This window comes from Syngnathus floridae, chromosome 16 (assembly GCF_059516105.1).
Source record: "Syngnathus floridae isolate MCC-2025c chromosome 16, RoL_Sflo_1.0, whole genome shotgun sequence".
NCBI lineage: Eukaryota > Metazoa > Chordata > Actinopteri > Syngnathiformes > Syngnathidae > Syngnathus > Syngnathus floridae.
The window spans coordinates 9053333-9073574 of NC_142428.1; the positions used below are offsets into that span (position 1 = coordinate 9053333).

The 20242-nt window shown below is 44.2% G+C and overlaps 1 protein-coding gene across 1 annotated transcript in view; it reads left to right on the forward strand.

Annotated features, from left to right (window-relative positions):
* slc25a21 (solute carrier family 25 member 21) overlaps positions 1–20242 on the forward strand; it is a 47559-nt gene that overhangs the window by 20794 nt on the left and 6523 nt on the right. The window contains exons 4-5 of the mRNA XM_088356449.1: positions 12999–13047; positions 20018–20101. Of these exons, the coding sequence (XP_088212575.1) occupies positions 12999–13047; positions 20018–20101 (133 nt within the window). The remainder of the gene's footprint in view (positions 1–12998; positions 13048–20017; positions 20102–20242) is intronic.

Consider the following 20242-nt stretch of genomic DNA (forward strand, 5'->3'; position numbering starts at 1 on the left):
GCTTTCCATGACCTCCAGCCAGGACCCTCCTCGATGTCCCGGCTGGCTTTCGCAGCGCTTGTTTAGACAACAGTGGCGCACATGTTGGCTGAAATATGGCCGGCTCGGGTGAATTAAGCTACGGCATGTGTGTGTGCTTAAGAAGCGGCTCGCTGATCCATCCATATATTTCAATGATTGATTTAGAGGTCGTCCGGCCAACATTTGTTGAAGCGGCGTGAGGCGGCTGAAGAAGGGACAGAATTCATATCTGCAAAGACTTCCATCCCGCCTGCTCCCAAAATGAATTATTCACGAGCGGGGGGCACAAGATGGATGCCTTTAACGACGTACTGATTGCTTTTTAACATGCTGCCTTTTCAAATGAACTCTGAAATGTTTTTTATTTTCATGGCCAGCAATCTGTTTTCTTTTTAGCGTGCGCGTCGGCAAAAGCCTGAAAGAGAACGCAGATTCGGTCGGGCAGCCGTGCGTCTTCGGTGGGCGTCTGTGCGAGGCCTTTGGGTGCCAACGTGTTTTATCACCTGTCTCATTAAGTTGAAATGTGTTTAAAGGGATCATTTTTAACAAATCGTTTTTTTAATCTATGTTTAGAACAAAATAATAGCTCTCAAAAAAGTAAATTTTCCTAAAATATGTGCAAACGAGCATGTTCATTTAACAAATTTTACAATAACTGTTAAATAAAAATTCATGTTGCTACAAAAGTTATTTTTTCCTTTTGATGTAATTTTGATCATCATTACAAAAAAGCTGAATGAAAACTTCATGTTGGAAATTACACCACTTTTCACAAAGTTAAAATTTGTCAATCCTCAAATTTTCCACCCACTCATGAAATTCCCATTAGAACTGTTTTTGAATGAGTCTTTTTAAAGTGTACTGCCTCAAAATGGCGGCTTATGATTAATTTTACTCGTTGGTTGGGGCTTCGGAGAATTGCTTCCCTTGGGTACCCGGGAAATTGTTTTCGTCTATTTGCTGTAATCATTTCCTGTTTCGTTTTCCCCCCTCCGCCCGCTCGTCTTTCCGTGCCCCGGCGGCTCTGACGTCTCTCGCGGGCTCCAGTTTTTAGGCATAAGCGAATAATTAGGTAATTGCCTCTCTTGATTGAGCTCAATAGGAAACATTTCAATTAGGGCTCAAAGTGCGCAAGGAGGAAGTAGGCTCTTACAAAGGGAAACATTCCTTGTCATGCAACTGTCAGGCCACACCGGCAGCCGGGATTAACTGGATACTCGCGGAGGAAACGGCGAGGAAGAGGGAGCTTGTGTTGAGGGGGCGGAGGGTTGCTGAACGTCGGACCGTTGGGAATGGCGAGGGGGCTGCGAGAAACGATTGCTGCAATTACAGCTATATTTAAACACGCCTTCCCGCTGATATGATTTTTTTTTTTCCTGAATGATTCCCTGTCCAGATAAGACGGAGACTTTGTTCGGCTGCCCTGGCGGTTGCCTGTTACAAATTACAGCCTAAGAGTATGTTCAGGAATAGGAGTGTCGATCAAAACTAAGCTTTAATTTTAGAATTTTTGCTCCATCTTGGTTTGTCTCGAACAGCTGCAGGTCGGTGGGTGACGAATATACAAAGAAAGAACTCCCAAAATGAGTGGTTCCTAATGTCAGCCATGCTAGTTAACATGTTGGCTAGTTAGCTGCTGTAGGAAGTCCTGTCATATTTCGCCAATGGTCAGAGATGGGGGACTCGATTCATATGACTTGACTCGAGTCAGACTTGCGGTGTTGATGGCTTATTGCCCTTATTTAGCTGCCATTTTGCATGTCATTGCTCTACCGAGATAAAAGTATCCAAGTACACATGTAGCTGACAAATATAAACAGCTCGTAGTGCAAATGGAGAGTTTTAGTAGTTTTGAAACCACAACATTTTTGAAAGCGTGACATATTCAAAATGCAGTATACCTTAAGAAACAGTAAGCAACCATGCCTGGAAGAGGTTGACTGTAATTTATCTCTTTGAACACGACAAAAGGCGAAATATGTCCAGTTGTTGTAATTCCACCAAACCCGGACGAGGTTGCGCCAACATGCAGGCACCTTCTGTTGAGCACGCATGCCTGGTAGAGCCGTCATGACAGCTCCCAGCGCTGACTTGATTTAGCCAAGGCACGACACACATATCCGCCGTTCTAATTCACTAATTTGTGTTTGTGCATTGGGTGACAATTGTGACAAATGACCGGCCCGGAGTGAAACGCCAAACTCGGTCCCCCGCCCGCCCCCCCTCGCTTCCTGCCGGCATTCTCGCTCAGGTGTACGCCACAGAGAAGGCTTGGTCTGCCAAACGAGCTGGCACAGGAGGACAAATGTTTGTTTAAACTTGGACTTTTATTGATGGAAGCTTGTGTGACCATAAAGCGAGTAGTTTAGCATCCTGCCGCATCCCATCTAAGCAGCTCCCAGCCATCCTAAGCTAGCATGCTAATGTCTCTACTTGAGAGTGAGTTCCACTCCATTCGATGAGGACAGCATTCAATTTAGGATGTAATTCCCATATGGAGCAGATTATTTGGATTAAGCAGCATCCCGTCTCAGCAATTCCTGCCCACCCAAGAAAGACTGCTAATATCTCCATTTAGAAATGACTTCCATTCCCAGGCCTCCTGCCGCAACCCATCTAAGCAACTCCCGGCTCAAAAGCTCTTGCACCTGTGGCAGGTGTTGCCTGCATTTTAGTTTTTAGGGGCATCCTCCGCAAGGTCGCTAAGCGCGCAGCGGGCAAAGTGCTTCTTTGTTGCTGCTTGGCCTCTTTTCAAGTATTTCCACGTGGGTTCTGCACTGGGCGCTCTGTGTACGTGTGTGGCTTTCGTCCGCTGTCCTCTCGAGGAAGGGAAAAGGGGGCTCGAGTTCGCTCTCTAACTCGTCCCGCTACGAGGTCAATTGCAACCAGTTGGCCACCAGTCTGCTCCAAAGTAAACATTTGTGGAGAGGCGACTGTACAGGCAGGTAGCTGGGGGGGCCAAAACCCTCCACCTCCGCCCCGCCATATGTATTCCTGCTTGGTGTGGTCCAGCTTGACATATTGCTCCGTTAGACGGGGCTCTCGTTCTTGTTTCTCCTCTGGATCATTGAAATACAGTAATCCCCGTCTAGATCGCAAAAACATGCATTTATCCAGCTATTTTTTTTTTGACAATACATTTTAAAATTGTGAGAAGGGAATGGAAAATTAACTGTACATCTGAGCTTTAATGTTTTGGTAAAAAAGCAAAAACTATCATTTTATTTTCATTTTAATTGCTTTAAAAATATTGTGCAGTTTTGTAACATTTGACTTTGAAAAAAGAAAAAAAGAAAAATAGCCTTTACTTAACACTACTTTTAAACAATTTTTGCTCCATTTTCAAAATCTTTTTTGAAATACGTAAAAAAATAATGTGTTCAAAAACGTGAAGGTGTTTAGTAATGGCAAGCTGTTGTTGTTTTTTAGTTTATGGTCGCTCCTGAGTCTGAAATGTAATTTCCGCACACAAAAACTTCTCCCTGGTGGTGTAAGCTCTTGCTAATATGGTTTTCATTACAGATTTTTTTCAGCAGCGCGTCGGGGGTGTGCCGGGCGGGGGCCGAGGAGCCCTTTGAGGCTGATGGCAGGCGACTCGTTTAACTCGTGGAGCCCGCTGTCTGCCCAGCTCACTTTTGTCTGCATTAATCAAAGGCGCATTTCCTCGCGACGGCTATCAGCGAGGCTAGCTCGTTAGCATAACGCATGCAGATGGAAGGTAGGGGGGCAGTCCGGAAAGGAGTTTGTTGTGTCTGAGGAAGAGTTTCCCGGAGAGACTGTAGTAGAACCTTTTCTGGTATGTTTGAAAGTCAAAACTATACAGACGTATGCAAATTCCAAAAGCATAATTTTACATTTTGAGTATCAAATAATTAAGATACGAAACAAGTCATCCCAAACTGTCCTCTAAAACAACAAAGCGATTCACCAAGGGCAGGGAACTGAAGATTTTAGACTCACAGAGTCCAGAGCCGCATAAAGGAAAGTCTGGACAGTCTTTGAAGTGACCGCAAAGCTCTGTCATTGGTCTGGATGCATGTCAAACGATTTATGGATGCCATGTTGTAACGTCTCTATTTCCGCCATGTTTATAGTACAGTCTTGCGGTAGCCTTGGTCCCTTTTTGTGCTTTTGTGAGATGATTTGTTGTGAGGCGGTTGGCTGCTACATGCGGATGTATAGTTTCCTAAAGAAGGAACAAAAAGTCAGCGGGAGGTGAAAGCTAACAAAAGCTAGCACTATCACTTTAATCAGATTGGTCTTGGTCAAAATAATGTCTGGCCTCGACCTTATGATGATAATGTCAGGATAAAAAAAAATGCCTTACAGACAATACATTTTGGAAAGAACAACGAAGAATGAGGTTTGGACCAAAGACTGAAAAAGTGGGACGCAAGCGTGCTAACCACTAGCCACCATGGCACAGTCAGATTGCCATTCCTAACCTAAACACAGAAAAGCAGACTTTTTTTTAATGTGTAGGAGACATTCACTTTCAACCAGACTTCCTCTCATTTCAACCTAGGGGGGGTTGAGTATTTTTTTTTTTCGTCGCGGTGGGCTGCCTGTCTAATAGAGTGAAAGCATGCAGTCACCCAGTCGGTGGGCGGGTTCATTCATACAGGTGCTTATAATTTGCAGTGCGTGATTAATCATTGTTGTGTTTGGCGGTGACATCTTGTTTAACGGATCTGTCTATCTCCCTGCACTGTAGCAAGGGGTGGCGTGGGCAGGGGAGGGGGGGCACTCATCCCGATATGACGTCCACACGAACTGCACACCCTCATAGACGTTGCTGTGATTTAAAGCCTCTAAGAAAACAACATAAGGCGGCCTCGTAAGACGCTCATGTCCATTCCAAAAACTATCAAAGAAGCTCACATATGTGCGAGCCCACCGGACAGACGCAGTCGTGTTTTGCCCTCGGTGTGTGTGTGTGCGTGTGTGTGTGTGTTTGCTTTGGGTGGAGGGCAACGGGCTGGTCAGTGTGGCTGTAAATCAGAGTCGTCCCTGATGGACGTCCGGCTAATCTGTCCCCAGTGTGTCATTACGGTCCACCTCCCAAATAGCCACAGATCCTCTCATCTCGTCTCTCGCTCTCTCTCTTTCACACACCCACACACCCACACACACACACGCGCGCGCACGCACGCACACACACACACTTGGGTCGACAGTGAGGGCAGCTTTGTGGAAAGACAGTAACACAGACACACATGTTGAACATAAACCGGTCCGACCGGTGTCAAGAGTTCACAGTCGGCATCTGTCAAAGCAAAAAAAAAAAAAATGCCCCAAAAGCCAGCCTGAGCGGTTGAAGCATGTACAGTACATGCCGCGCAGCTACTCGGGCACAAAGTGGGCTTTTATTTTATTTATTTTTTACGACATGTCTGGGCTTATCCTTGGCCGTCTGGCGCGAGAGGCCTCACACGTCGTGATGATATCGCCAAAAGTGAAGGTGTCGTCTTCGTCGTTTGCGTACCCTGACTATTTTTAAACAACGTTCGACCGGTTATTAACTCTTGTTGACATTATATGGTTTGCTTACATGTTACGTAAAAAAAAATCCAACCAGCGAGATCTTCCACAACCTATATTCGTTGTGGTGTGGGATAAAGCAACATTTAGCAACGCTTTGCTAATTTTTATAGTATTGTCAGAGCGCAAGCAAACTGATGTTAGCCGTCCTATTAAGCTAAAGTCCGCTAACGGATGCTAGTTAACTAATATTCTGAATAGTAAGTCATTTCATCACTTGTAAACAAGCTCATAGTTGGTTGAAAATGTGTATTTCAAGGCAACGTTGTTGTAATACAAGAACGTCAGTGCTGAATCTGATAACATTTTTATTAGCATTTTTAGTTTTTTTTTTTTAATCATTTTTTTCTTCCCCTCTTTAAACTGTTGTCCCCGCAACACAGTCACTGATAAGTGGAAGAAGATGGACGTAAAAAAAAAGCCCAAAATAGCCCAAGTGTGGACTTGAACCAAACGTAGTTCAATTCAGAAATAAAACGGTTTCCCGACATATTTTCGTAAGATTGTGACAGGCTGTAATGTATGCGTTTCAGGAAGTTACTACAAAGTCGAACGCTTGCCAAAAGACTTTTTTTTAATACTTTTATCAGTCAAACTGGCCGTCCCTCATGAGTTATTTCAGCTTTTCTGTAAGGCAACACCGGGATAAAAGCAAGCGTCACAAACCGCGTGCAGTTCGCTTGGAGTTAGTCCAACGTGGTCATCGTGACCTCATAATTATAGGACGAGCGAGCCGTTTCTTTTCCGTGCCGCTGAATTCCATTAAAGGCTCCACAAACGACGCAGCGACGCTTTTAATTCTTGTGTCTCCTTGTGTGTATCAGCCAAAACGCGCTGGCTGCTGCGCAGCGTTGTGACAAGTTGGTTTAAGGCCAACGCGTCCGCTCCTCCTCGTCACGCCGGAACTCCAGAAACCGGAGAAGCCATCATCGGATGCCAGTAGAAGACTGAGAAATGCGGATTTACTCCGAGTCTGGCGAACTCCGGGAATGTTTGCTTGACCTCTTGGGTGTCACCTCGGACCTTGAAAGTCGAGCTGTCATTCATTGCCAGTGGAGCGGCTCCAGCTAAATTCTTTTTAATGGCCGCAAACATTGACTCAACGCTCCAAAACTGTGACAATAATGACTCGCGTAAGACTAAATTGGTTGTTTTCTTTTTACATTTCTCTCAAATTCAGATAGTAGTTACAGCACTTCCTCCATAATTTTTTCAACTTTATCCCAAAGTGGTGGACATCAGTTTTTTTTAAATAATACATCATCTTAACGACAAAAAAATACCGAGCACTTCAAGTACCACAATGTTGATCATCAGTTAACGGAAGTGTTGGCTATTTCCCAAAAATCCATTTAATATTATTGTAATATTGTATTGTGACATTGTGCACAGTTTGAACACTGGTGAAATATACCAAGTTGAAAAAAATGTCTGCTTAATGATTCAATTAAAAGATATTACACATAAGCTATATTAAAAAGTCAGTCAAAAATATTCAAAAACTTCAAGATGAAATGCAAATACAACAAAACTATCTACATTTATACATTCGGAGTCAGTGTGAAAAAAATACATGTTAGACTTTATTTGGATCTCTGATTTAAAAAAAATAAATGAAAAATGTTGAACAGAGTAATTAGTGAATACATTCTAATTTAATTTACTATACAGTCGATACCAGTTTTTTAAAATGTAGATATAGTATTTTATTGAAATGTCATTTTTTTATGCACCTCAATTTCGATCGACTTGCAAGCACACTTTTGCGCAGGCCTGCTGAACGAAGCTGGATGTCTGCCTTTCAAAAAGTATCCATGCAAAACTGTCGGAGGCCCTCAATTTTCAACTTCAAGCTCCGTCGCGTGTGCAAGTCTTGCTACATGTCGCCAAAGCCCCCCGCCGCCCTCCACTTCCATTTATTCAAGCAAAGTGGACAGTCTTTCAAGCGTTCAGCGCGCGTTCACTCAGGCGCTCTTCATTACTTCATGCCTCAAAGTAAAACAAAAAAAACTAAAAAGCACTCCACGCTCCCTTTCTGGTTGTGCCACCTCGACTTGAACGTCACGCCTAAGCAGAAACTCCCACAAGGATGGACCACCATGTCGGATTGCGAGATGCGTCACCTCCCCGCTGTTATTTTCGTTTGCATTGATCTTTTTTGCGTGCGCTTGGGTGACGTCCCAACCGTCACGCATCCCAACATCACAAGAGTTTTCAAATCTGGACCCAAAGTCCCTCTCGGTAGTCCAAACGCTGATCCAGACTCAAACCTTGGGTCCGAGCCTGCTGACGAATCAGGGGCTGGGGATCTTAAGACGGAAGGCGTTAACAACTAATTAAACAATTTACAGCCTCACTAAAACAATTATTGCCTCTAAATATCCACTTTTATGGTCAAGCGTGGTGTTAAAATACTCAGATGCCTTTTTGGTGGGGGGCCTCAACAACCCCATTGTGGTTCATGCAGATTTGCCGTTAAAAAGTGGGAGTCACTTCTAACTAACAGCTAACATCAGTTTCAGCTTCTGTAAACTCACATTAGTTTGGCAAGTCAAAAGGTTTTTGAAAACAATTTTTAAATACAGCAGTTTTTTTGTCATATATATCCAGGTCACGCAAAAGGTAGAATTAAGGCCACTGGCCTCATCATGTTTGTTGAATTTGTGTGTGTGTGTGGGGGGGGGGGCTTCTGTTTTCTTAACAGTCAGACTGTGACTCGCGAAGTGATTATGCTAACGCTACGTAGCTTCCCAAAAGCACAACCACAAATGTGAAGAACTCTGTCCTGTGTAAAAAGCGCAAAAGAATTTAACTGGAATGGACTCCCAGTAGCATTCAAAGTTCTGCACCCAACGTGTATGTCCAATTTCCTACAAAATACAATTTGGGTTCCCGTTGCCGTACTCCAATGAGGACTTGGCGGAAGACGACAAACTCGAGGCCGTGTGTCATGTGTACGGCTCTCGTTGCAGTGATGTGGTCACGCAGTGGCAAACATAATGATAGTGCAAAGCCTTTTTTTTCTTTTTTGGCTTAGAGCTCGTCACTTCGCAGCACGGACGGGCATAATGACTTAAAGATGACACTTGTTTTGTAGCGGAAAATCAATAGCGTGTTATTATCGTAGCCTTTCGAGTCTGTGGGATTTTTTCGACTGGCGTGCGGTTGTTTGACGGAAAGGTGGCGACAGCTTCAAGTATACGCAGTTCTTGACAGCGCCGTCCACATATTTACATTTGCTTTACTTTCTACATCATTTGCATGTTTGCAAAAACACAAAAACAAATCTTGGTGATGGATCCCACATTGCACGTCCTTTGTTCGCGACCATTTTGTTTTGGTTGATAGTGTCAATAGTGAGTGGGTCATTATCATTATTATTATTATTATGTCATTACTTTTGTCTTATGTGATTATGTGTTCATGTGTATTTAGATTGAAAAAAAACTTTTTGGGCCAATTTCCAAAGAGCTAATATTGGCCACCCGATTAATCGGCCTTGCCCTAATTTAGATAATCGGAGCACACCACCCATGCGATAAAATCAAAACTTTTTTTTTAGTCTTGTAGTCTGTCACTGAAGAACAACTTTAAGATTTGGAGAAGAAATTCTGCGTAGGAGGCCCGAGTCGGCCTGACAGGTGTCCCAAAGGGGTTGCAGTCAATTTGTTTACAAGTCCACTTCGTTGAAAGAATGGGGCCGAGGCGACACGCCGCACTTCCTCCCAATTATCAGTTGCGCCATGTTTTGCATCCACGTCGTCTCTTCGGCCTGCCGCTTCTATCACCACTTCCGCGAGCGAGCGAGTGCCACCGCGCAGTCATTTGCATGCTGTGTCAAAAAATGTGACCACAGGTGTTAAGAAAACACCGACGGTAATAGAGGGAGGGAGGGACGGGCTGCCTGTCAATCTGTCGTTGGCTTGTCGTTAGTGTGTCAAGCTGACCCGGTCGGTCGGGAGCATCTCGCACACACCTACTTTGCGCATGCGCACACATCTTTTCACTAGTAATTAGGGTTCATCTACAGTTTGACAGACTGGTGGACATACCCGAGCTGTCTCAGCATGCAGCCGGCGGGCACAAATGGACCGTGACACGTTACGATAAATCAAAAGCACGCCCGATGAAGACGTCTCAATTTGTCATTGGCAGTGGAAAAGTACAATTTTAGTTCCACCGCCATTTTGGAAGTATCGCACATCTGTGTCCGAATTGAAGTGACTAACAATGAATTGTACTCCTGTCAACATATTCAATGTTCAATATTAATCTTCAAATTCATTGTATTCAGCTGTGAATTCAACTTTCTGCTACAAAGTTGATCGATAAAAGTTTACCCTTTGACCTTGAACAAACAATGCCTCTTTTTGGGCTTACCTTTGGAAAATAGTCGTCGTTTGACTTGATTTCATAATAAATTGACTTGGACTTATTTCCCCACCGGGAAAAATGAGAAAAACTTTTCCGAGGCCACCCATCTCCGACGTTATCTCGACGTTGGATCTGAACACGTCCGGTGATGGATATCGCGCCGGCAAGGTTGACAAATTGGCGGGTGAGCGACGAGCTTCTGCGGCTGTCCAATTTGGCATTCCAGCTGCGTTTGGAGACGGATTAATAATGGAAACTGCCAAAGAGCACCTGCGTGTCCCTTCAAAATGGGGATAAAAATGGCCGAATGATTCATCAAATTCAAATTGACTTTACAATGTATGCTACAAATTTTAAAAAGAAATTAATGCTTTACTGCAGTCAATCAGTCAAATTTATTTTCGATATATACGTAAATTATATTATGAATTTAAGGTTGGTGACTATCTGCTGCAAAGTACAGTCATTTTGTGTGCGTGTGTGTGCGTGTGTGTGTTTGTGTATGCGTGTATACGTATGTGTGTGTGCGTGCGTGTATGTGTGTGCATGTGTGTTTGTATAATGATGGATGACACCTGCAGATATTGTGCAAGCGTTCCTTCGAATTCCAGACTTCTCTGGAATATCTTTCAGCGCGAGTCACAAATTTTTCATGAGAAACTCTCAACAAGATTTGACGCACACAACATGCAGTTTAGCTTTGTCCGTCAGTAGAGGAAAACTGATTCGTCAGGGCTCATTGAAATGGCACAAAATGGCTGCTTCAATCCAAAATGGTCGACCATTTCGGACTTTTTATTGCTGAATCATGTCCACAGCTCTGGAGCTGAAAAGCATTACGGACTTAAGTGTGTCCTAATGGCTGTGGCCCAGACAGCGTGAACTTTTTGTCTCAGCCTTGTCAAGACATTTGGTGACAAGGTCTTTCACTGCTTTTGTGCCGGGCAAACAAAAGAAGATTCAAATGGCCGAATCGCGCCGCCGCAATATCACTCACGACCTCGCGTTGACGAGATGCATACCACTAAATCTTTATCCTATTGAACTCATGTGAGTGAGTTGCGTAAAGTGGTTCGTTCTTGTGAGACGAAAACTTGTGCGAGTGCATCTTTGGACTTTCCGTCAGGCAGGCCGACGCCCTTCTCTGCAGTTGTGTTCGCCTTGTTTGGACAACGAGGTTCAGCGCAATCGTGTTTGTTTTGTATGCTGCGCCTGAAACAACGTCGGGTTCCTCATTCAAATAAACAATGTGCGGGCTAAAAGCAACTCAATGGCGAAAACTAATCGAGCTCTTTACTTCTGTCGAATACTTGAGCACGAGTGAACTAAGGTCACTGAAAAACAGGTTGTATCGCGTCCAAATAGCGTCTCGAAACACCCGCGTGCGCTACGAGGCATTCAAGGTCACTTTGGATTTCTGACATACGATTCTTGCGTCACTCTTAAGTTACATTTTTTTGAAGCATTACAAAATGTACATGTCCTACTGACATTTTTTATTTATTTATTTTTTTCTCACAAATGACTTTCTTCTGACTTGATCATTTGTTTTCTGCTCATTTGTATCTTCGTGTGTCGACCACACTGCTTTTACAACTTTTTACTGAATTTGCGTTCCATATTTGCATACAGGCATTTTATTTTTGGGAGCGAGTCCTACGGAGAGGCATGCTCCTTGCAAAGATGACAAAAGACTCAGAACAACCAGAGCGACAGTTGGCATTTGAAACAGCCCCAACGGTGATGAGCCAGATAAGCTTGTCTGCAAAGATGACAGAGTTTAAAACAACAAATACGCTCGGTGACCTTTTGGAACAGAAAGCAAAAATGAAAAAAAAAAAAATTCAAATACTGATGTCACTTCTCGAGCGATTAATGCAGTGTAAATTTTATACCAAAAAATAACTTTTTGAACAAAAATCCCACAAAATTTGGACTAACCCAGTGTTTCCCAAGCACTGTGCCAGTGTGCCGCGAGAGACGTTCAGCTGTGCCGTGGGATTGTCCAATATTAATTACGGAGCGCATTGTAAACAGGATCGCCAAACCACTGGTCAGTTCGCGCAAGGCCTGGTCAGCCACTTGCTAATCGTGCATGTGTGGAGAATCGGAGAATCATATTGTGTCGATCTGATTGTATTGCATCGGCACATTTTCAGTTTATGTGTGTGTTGCCGACAGACACTATGACGGTTGTGGTGCGTTTGTGGTCCAATGGAAATCAGAGCATGCAGTTCAACCGGAGAACCTGGATTGGTTATTTTTCATATACGTAAAATAAGCAGTCAAGTCGAGATTCCTCGACTGTGATAGCCACTCAGCTGCTGTCAGAACAGCAGAGCGTCTTTAAAAGTGACTTTGTTCTTATTGTTGCAATATTTATAGACCTAGTCTAAAACAGTGAACAAAATCACGTTGATTCTTTTATTTTAATCACAATCACTTTAAATAGTTTATTTCTTACACCGTCTAAAACCTTTTTAAAAAACTGTCACTTTTATTTAAAAAAAGGAATACAATTTAAAGAATATTTAGTATTTATTTCTATTAAATTATTCGACTCTCCATACATATATAGGAATAGGACTGTACGTGTTTCGTTGTAATATAACTGATTTTAATATAGGACCTTAACAGATTTTTGTTGGCGGTGTGCCGCGAGATTTTTTCCAATGAAAAGGTATGCCGTGATTGAAAAAAACACTGGACTAACTGACCGAATTGTACCTTCTTCCGTGATGAATGATTAGGAGGGTAAGAGAATGTTGAACAACTGAAAACTTGTTTCAAGGAAAATGTATAGACAAAAAAACGTTTTCATGCAAAAAAAAAAAAAATTGTTTCTTGGCTGGTAAGTGATTACACTGAGTGGAAAAAAAAGTGTTGAATTGTGTTGAAAACTATATGAAAAGTTTTAATCCCCCCCAAAATGATGAAAAATTTCTACATAAAAAATTAAAAACTGTAGTGTATAATCCTACAAAAATATATTTTTTCTATCTTCCTTTTGATTATTTCATGAAAAGTCCCACCAAATTCTCACAAAAAATGTCTTATTTCAGGTCTGGTGGAGATCTGCTTGATGCATCCTCTGGACGTGGTCAAGACCCGGTAAGCGCTCATGTCTTTTGTTTTTATTTTCTTGCTCAGCGCGTGTTGCCACGTGAAGTGCGCAAAGGGCAGCCTCACACCCCACCGGTGTCATAAACAGGTCGTGGGCCGCTAGTAAAGCTTTATAGTCTTTCATAGGCCTCGCTGAGACCTCTGGCTTCACATCTTAGGCCCCCTGCCCCCTTGGCTGCCACTCAGTAAATCCTCGCGCCGCTTTCTGTCATTTATGGCCGCACTTTCGCTCATGGATAAATTGCTCGGCGCGCCTTTTAAAAAAAGGAGAAAAAAATCAGCGAAAACGCTTCCACTTTAAAGGCCGCGCCAGCGCGCGAATAAAAGCTAACGGCCGATACTTGATCCTCTGAAGGGAGGCTGAGGATTTATGGTGACCCGGTGGGAAGGTATGAGGCTTTATTACAGGTGAGTGTAACGAGGAGGTGGGGGGTGTCATGGTTCAAGCCATCCGTCCTCACGCCGGGTCGAGGGGGGCAAATGTGCAACGGGTTAATGTTTGTGTCGCCACACTATACAACGAACAAATCACGTTCTTCGCACGTCCACTTCATTTATCTGTATCCATACGTCCCATTTTTTATAACATGAATAGTCTTTTTACAATATTTTTGAAGAATCTATTTTTATTAAAAAAAAAATAATAATTAAATCACCGTAGTATAAACAGTCAACTTTGTATCCTTATATTGCAATGTTTTTGTTTTTTGGGGGGGCGGGGCTACAGCTTCATTTTCACAATAGTGCAACACACACATGAGGTACAAATCAGTCTTGCTAGTAGCTAATTGGGTCACGAGGAGACTGAAGTCCATTAGCAAGTTCCTTGAAAAAGCGGTGAGTCGCCACCTCCGCCTCCCTGCTGCCGTCGGCTGGGCATGCGAGTGAGTGAGCGAGTCAGCGAATGAGCGAGCGAGCATGGCTTCTATTAGGCTCCTCTGGCTCTTGCTTTAATGTCCAGTGGGCCAAATTGATCCCCAACTGGAGTGAATTAGAACCCCTCCCAAAACACAAAATCAAAGGAATTTGGGGGAGGAGGTGGGAGGCAGTAACACCCTCGTCAAGGCAAAGGTGACAAATTATGTTCTCGCCCAGCGGCTCTCGTTTGATTGGTTTCACTTTATTCTTGTAATATTGTTGTGACGTCCCAGACATTGAGTCTGTCATTTTGTCCATATTTTTTTTTCTTTTCTCATGACACTACAAGTTGAATCTCATACCTGTCCAACTCTTCCCTCCTGTCTTTGCATTTTGACTTGAATTGATTGTCTGTCTTTGCACATTGCAAATAGTAGCGACGTTTGCCAAAATCGCCCGCTGCAACTAACAAATGAATAAAAAAAATTGACGAGGCCCTTTGGCAGCTGACGTCCTTGAACAAATACTGATCCACCCTTTGGGATGACAGATGCACTTGGCAGACAAACAAGTCATCATGTTCCAGCGTCGTTTTTTTGTTTTCTTTTTTTTTTTGGGCGGACGGCAACACCCAACTTCCAATATAAATAGTTGTGCAGCCGATTGCCGTGAGAAATATGATCACAATTTAAAAAAAAATGAAACTGCATTCTTGTTCGGTTCATAACCTGTCAGAAAATTGGCTAATGTGTTGATCATTGTTTGCCAAAGTTGAAGTTTTGACAAAACCTCGGCATTCGCAGAGGACGACCGAAATATGGGAATGTTTACAGTTGTGAGGCCGAAATTGAATTCATTCTCTAAACAATTTATTGGTTGGAAAAAAAATGCAGTTTGATTTGGTACATTATTGGTTGTCGATTGTTGCTTCACAATTTGAGTTCTTAAAACAGTCAGCAAATTGAACAATTTTTTGGGGGTCGTTGCCAATTATTCAATGAGTTCATAGACATTTTCTTTGATTTTCAACCGTCTGTACCCGCTTTCGCTTGCAAAACTTTTTTCTTCTCTTTGAGGCTCACTCTGGATCATAATCAGCCTCAAATGTCAATGTAGCATACTTCACACGAACTAAACCCTTAATTGGCTCTGGCCCTGCAAAAAGGTTGAAGGAGGTGTCAGTCAGTTGGGGGGGGCTAATGTGGAGGGGGGGGTAGTTGGCTAATGTGGTGGGGGGGACAGTTAACCCAAGAGACAGCGAGACCAGTTACAGCTTTTCATTAACCTGGAAAGCACCTAGTTACATGGTTCACGGGCTGGTCTCAGCTCACTTGGAGGTAACAAAGGGTGTCGGGCGGCACTTTCTGCAGGGGGACGGCTGTGCGCTGGCTGGGGGCGCTGCCGCCATCTGACTCTGATCAGGTGGCCCGTGCTCATTAGAGAGCCAAGTCTCCCCCTTTGCATGGGGATCCGGTTACGACCAACGCCCGTACCGCGACTTTGGCATCGTCCCCTACAACTTCCACCTTTCGTGTTCAACGCTCTCTAAAAACTGCAAATTCGGCACAAATTTGTCAGTATTTTAAGAATTTCCTGTGTCACAACTTGAGATTTTTTAGGTCAACTAGGGGTCCGAGCACCGCGGACTGAAGACCCCAACAACAACAAAATCCGAAAACACCCGTCGGCTGCGCCCTGGTAGCATATTTCCAAGATGATTAAAAAAAAGCTGCCAGGAACCCCTGTAGCGGGCAGTGGTAACCACGGCAACCTTACCTCCGTTCGGGCACAGCACGCTTTAAAGTTTGTTCTTTCACGAGGCCTTTGACAGATGACGTCCTGCACTGTGTGCCCCCCCCCCCTTCCCTCGGCCCCCCCAACTGCTTGGTGAACCCCGAGTCACTCCTGGAGGAATCCCTCACGCCGGCCCAACCCAGCAGGCCACAAAGCAGCGACCGCAGCCTGATAGCTGATCATTCCTTGTAAAGTAGCAGGCAGGTCAGCGGTCAGCAGCTCCCCTCCCCCCCTCCTCACTGCGATTAAATCATACAAGGGAGGGGCGGGATTGGGTCTGAGCGTACAGCATGTTAAGTGCAGAGACTGCACAACTCGTGATAAAACAAATGAAAATGGATCGAGGTTGACTGCTGATTTGCGACTTGTGTGATCTTGACTGGACCGTCGCCCGTCCTTTCCACTTTTGTGTTTTCATTGAGCGTTTCGGCTCAAAGCTCAAAAACAGGTGTGGTGCTCTCAGATGCTCTTCCAATGAGATGAGAATTTATACTCTGAGCGCTTTCCCAGCAGCAAAGCGCACCGATTGTGTCACTGCAACATTTTCTCTACGTCTTTATGCCTGAAAAGTTGTGTTCTTTGTTATGTTTTGAGTCTTTGTAGATTTCATTGCCAACAGCAGATGTGCATGTCGGTGTTTTGCCACCATGCCACCTATAATCATTATCAGTCAAGTTCACATTCCTCACTGCTAATTACAGACTGGGGCGCTTCGATTTTCGGTCGAGCTAGACTGAGATGTGACGATTCCAGTTCTGCTCAGCTTTCATTAAACCTTTTTTGTGGGTCCCAAAAATCTCAACGTATTATTGAAGGAAATGTGATGTCAAACTAAATACTTGGCGTGAAATCCTTGGAGAAAATGTGATTTTTTTTTTTTTTTCTATCTTCAAGTTGGCACCATGAGCGCGAGCCGTATTATTTTAACCTCGTCTTTGGTTCTGGTTTTTCACCATCTTCACCCGGCCGTGAAATTGAATTTAATTCCTGTGTTAAGAAAGAGAACCAGTTCTCTGCTCGTGCTCCTTTTTTTTTTGTGTATGTGTGTGTGTATCTCGCTACAATTCAAAGTTATTGCTCGGACATTAGCACCGTCATTTCAGTTAACAGCGTTTGGCCTGGTTCTGAAAAAACCCGATTTGAACACCCAAGAAATACCTTTTGGATGATGCAAGCAGTTACTGGAAATGTGAGTTTTAAAGTGCTCAGTTTTTCCAGGCGAGCAGCTAAGGGCCTTTTCAAGACGACGTGAAGAGCCATACATCAGGCGGCTGAAAACCTTTGGGTGTCAGTTTTGGCCTCGTCTCGGCTGGCGGGGGGTTTTTTCGACACACATCTTTTCCCTGTCTGCCGTGATGGGTCATGCTACAAACATCTGGACTACTAAACCTGCTCAACTAGGACTTTTGAGTGATTCTGATCAGCCTGGTCCTGTTCTTGGTTTGGTCTTGGTTTCTCAATATACCAGATCCGGTCATTACATAATGTCTGCCGTCAACGTCCCTCATCCTGAAAGCGGCGTCGACGGTCTTCCCCCGTTAGCGTGATTGAGTGTCCGGAGTCTCGCTACAGAAGGCTCAGATCATTCATCTCCGACAAGTCCTCTTAACCTCGGCGGAACGGCGCAATGGGCTTTTTTACCATCTTTTATGATCCCACCCGTTAAAATTAACTGTCTGGCTGTAAAAAAAAAAAAAAAAAAAAAACTAAAACCAAATGAAAAATAGACTTGCCATTGCAGCGCGCTGGCAGATAGTCTGTATGAGAATCTTCCTTCCAGTCAACATTTATTTATTTATTTATTTATTTATTTATTTATTCATTCATTCATTCGTTCGTTCGTTCGTTCGTTCGTTCGTTCGTTCATTCATTCATTCATTCATTCACTCATTCATTTATTTATGGTTTACACAAAACGACCTCCTAAAAAAAGATACTTGCAGCTCTCCAGGTTTCAGCACCATCACTAAAATAAATGTGCACGGTTAAGTAGTTGATAGTTTTATTACCTCTCTCAGGGGTGTCAATCTCATTTTTGTCGCGGGCCACATCGTAGTCATTGTTCCTTCGGAGGGCCATTATGACTGTCAACGCCTTATATAGGCTACACGACAAACTGATGAATAACTTTTTAAAATCAGAAATGAGTAAAAACTTTATTTTAAAAAGATGAATGCTAATAAAAATTTCTAGCAATTTTTCTATTTTTGTGAAGACAATTTGGAGCTTTAGTATTGACACGTGAAGTCGATGCACAATTTGTCTTTGCGGGCCACATAAAATGGTTTGGCGGGTCATAACTGGCCCCCGGGCTTTGAGTTTGACACCTACGCCTTAGATTGTTGTCTTTAAGAATTACCGGCAGGTCTCGGGAATGGACATGACCTGGCACCGACCTTCAACTTTCCCTCGTGTCGGCCATCTTGTTTGGTCTCATTTGGTGCGGATGAGGTCTTTTCTGCAGTTGCGTCTTCTCAACCCGCCCCCACCTTCACCCTCACCCGGGCAGCTCCGGGCCTGTAAAAGACAAACAAGGATGTGGGTGAGGAAAGGCAGGGGAGGAGGGGGGAGGGTGTTGCTCTTGATGAACTCTCAGATATCATCACCTCGGCGCGTACTTTATCTCTGCTCGCTTAGCCGGCCGATGATTGAAGGAGTCGCCGGCAGCTTCCCAAACGAGCCCCCGGGGGGTGCGTGTGGAGCTTTCTGGGGTCTTCTTTCTGCTGAGTTTTACGATCGGCACAGCTGACTCGGAAGCCAAATGAATCTGCCAGAAGCACCGAGGCTGTTTTGTGTTCCAACGGAGTCTGTGCTCAACTCAAGCTTGCCATCGTCATCCTTGCAACCTTTTAACAGCGAGCGTTTCAAGTCCTGGCTTCCACAATTGGTTGCTGTGAAAAGCGACATGAGTTGCTTCCTTGCCGGGGGCTTTCACTGACCCTCCCTCCCCCTCTCTTCTTTTGGTGCCCCCCCTATTATCTTCTTCGGCCTGCTCCCTGGCTTTTTATGGCAGGGTAGCGGAGGGCCACGAGGAAATGAGGTGACCCCGAGGTCACCTGTGGAGTCAGAGGACTGCAAGCCGGACGGCAGGCCACTTTTGGGCCGGGTGAAGGAGACATTGGGAGATTGATCCCCAGCATCATGTGCCTTTCATTAAGCCTGATTTTGAATATTTTTTTTTACGAGCCCTTTGCAGTCTTAAATCTTTCAGTTCACAAAACAGTTTTATCTTGCTAGTCTTGCCAGTTTTTGGGAAGTGACTTACTTATGAAACACCCTGTACCAAAATAATATATATGGAAAAAGTGGATTTCTTTTAGCGTATAAAAGAAATTCAAGGTGAAGAACGTCCATGACCTTTTTCTAACTGTAGGCCTCAGAAGAAAAAGTTTGCACACCTCTGATCTGTATGATATGAAAGAGCTCCCCCCCCCCACACTCCTTTAGTGGAACCTGGGGGCTCTTTATGGGCCCATCAGGCACCCGCGTGGACGACTCACTTGCTCACCCTGTTGACCTTGCAGTTGAAGATCCCCATGCGGAAATCTTTTCTTGTCACCTCGGCTTTCCTACCTTGAAATGGATCAATGTAAATATTGGACAGTTAGGCTTTTAATTGTGTTCATTAATGGTCCAGAAAGTTGGGAAGGGGGAGGTTCTGGGTTTATTGTCCAGGTTGTAGGGTCAAAGCGGCGCAGCTACGTTTAACGAGGTCTTATCGCCTCAATACGCTCAAGCCTTCATCTCTTAACGGCCGCCTTTAATTCATTCTGTGGCCCCCGGCCGGTTCCTCGCGTAAAAAAATTTGAAATGCTGCTCTCCGGCCTTTATTAGTGAGCGAGGCTGCCAAAGTGTGCCGCACAATAAAAAAAAAAAAAAAAAAAAAAAGGGAAAAAAGTTCTCCTGGAGCCGAGTGCGTCACATGAAACATTTTCACGGCGCTTACCAGCGTGTTAGCGGCCTGGAAGCTTTGCTGGCTAATTGGATCGCTTGGGTTAAATAAATGTTTGAGTTCTTACCCTCCCCCACACTAGCCTGGTCTTGAAGGGGAGGGGGAGGCTGGTACCAACCAGCCCTCTCGTCCTGGCTCGCGGGAAATGAATGAAAGTGAGAGCGCCGGGAAAACGATTCCGCGTGACTCAATAGTTTGACTTCCAAAACGAATTCTGGTGCCACCTTATTTGTCATGGAACATTTTTTTGTAGAATGTAGTTCATTTTGTGTGTGCGTGCGTGTGTGTGTGTGTGTGTGTGTGTGTGTGTGTGTGTGTGTGTTTGTGCGTGCGTGTGTGCATGTGTGCGTGCAGGTTTCAGATCCAGAGGGGCACCAGCGACCCCAACAGCTACAAAAGCCTGGGCGATTGCTTTCGTACCATTTTCCGCAACGAAGGGTGAGTCCTGTTTTCTTCATTCAATCGATTCAAAATTGATTTGGACATTTGGCCGTTTTGTGCTATCGTGCCGTGTCACAATAGAACAAAACGGCCAAATGTCCAATTCCGCGTGCAGTTGGGGATCCATTCCTCTTCTTC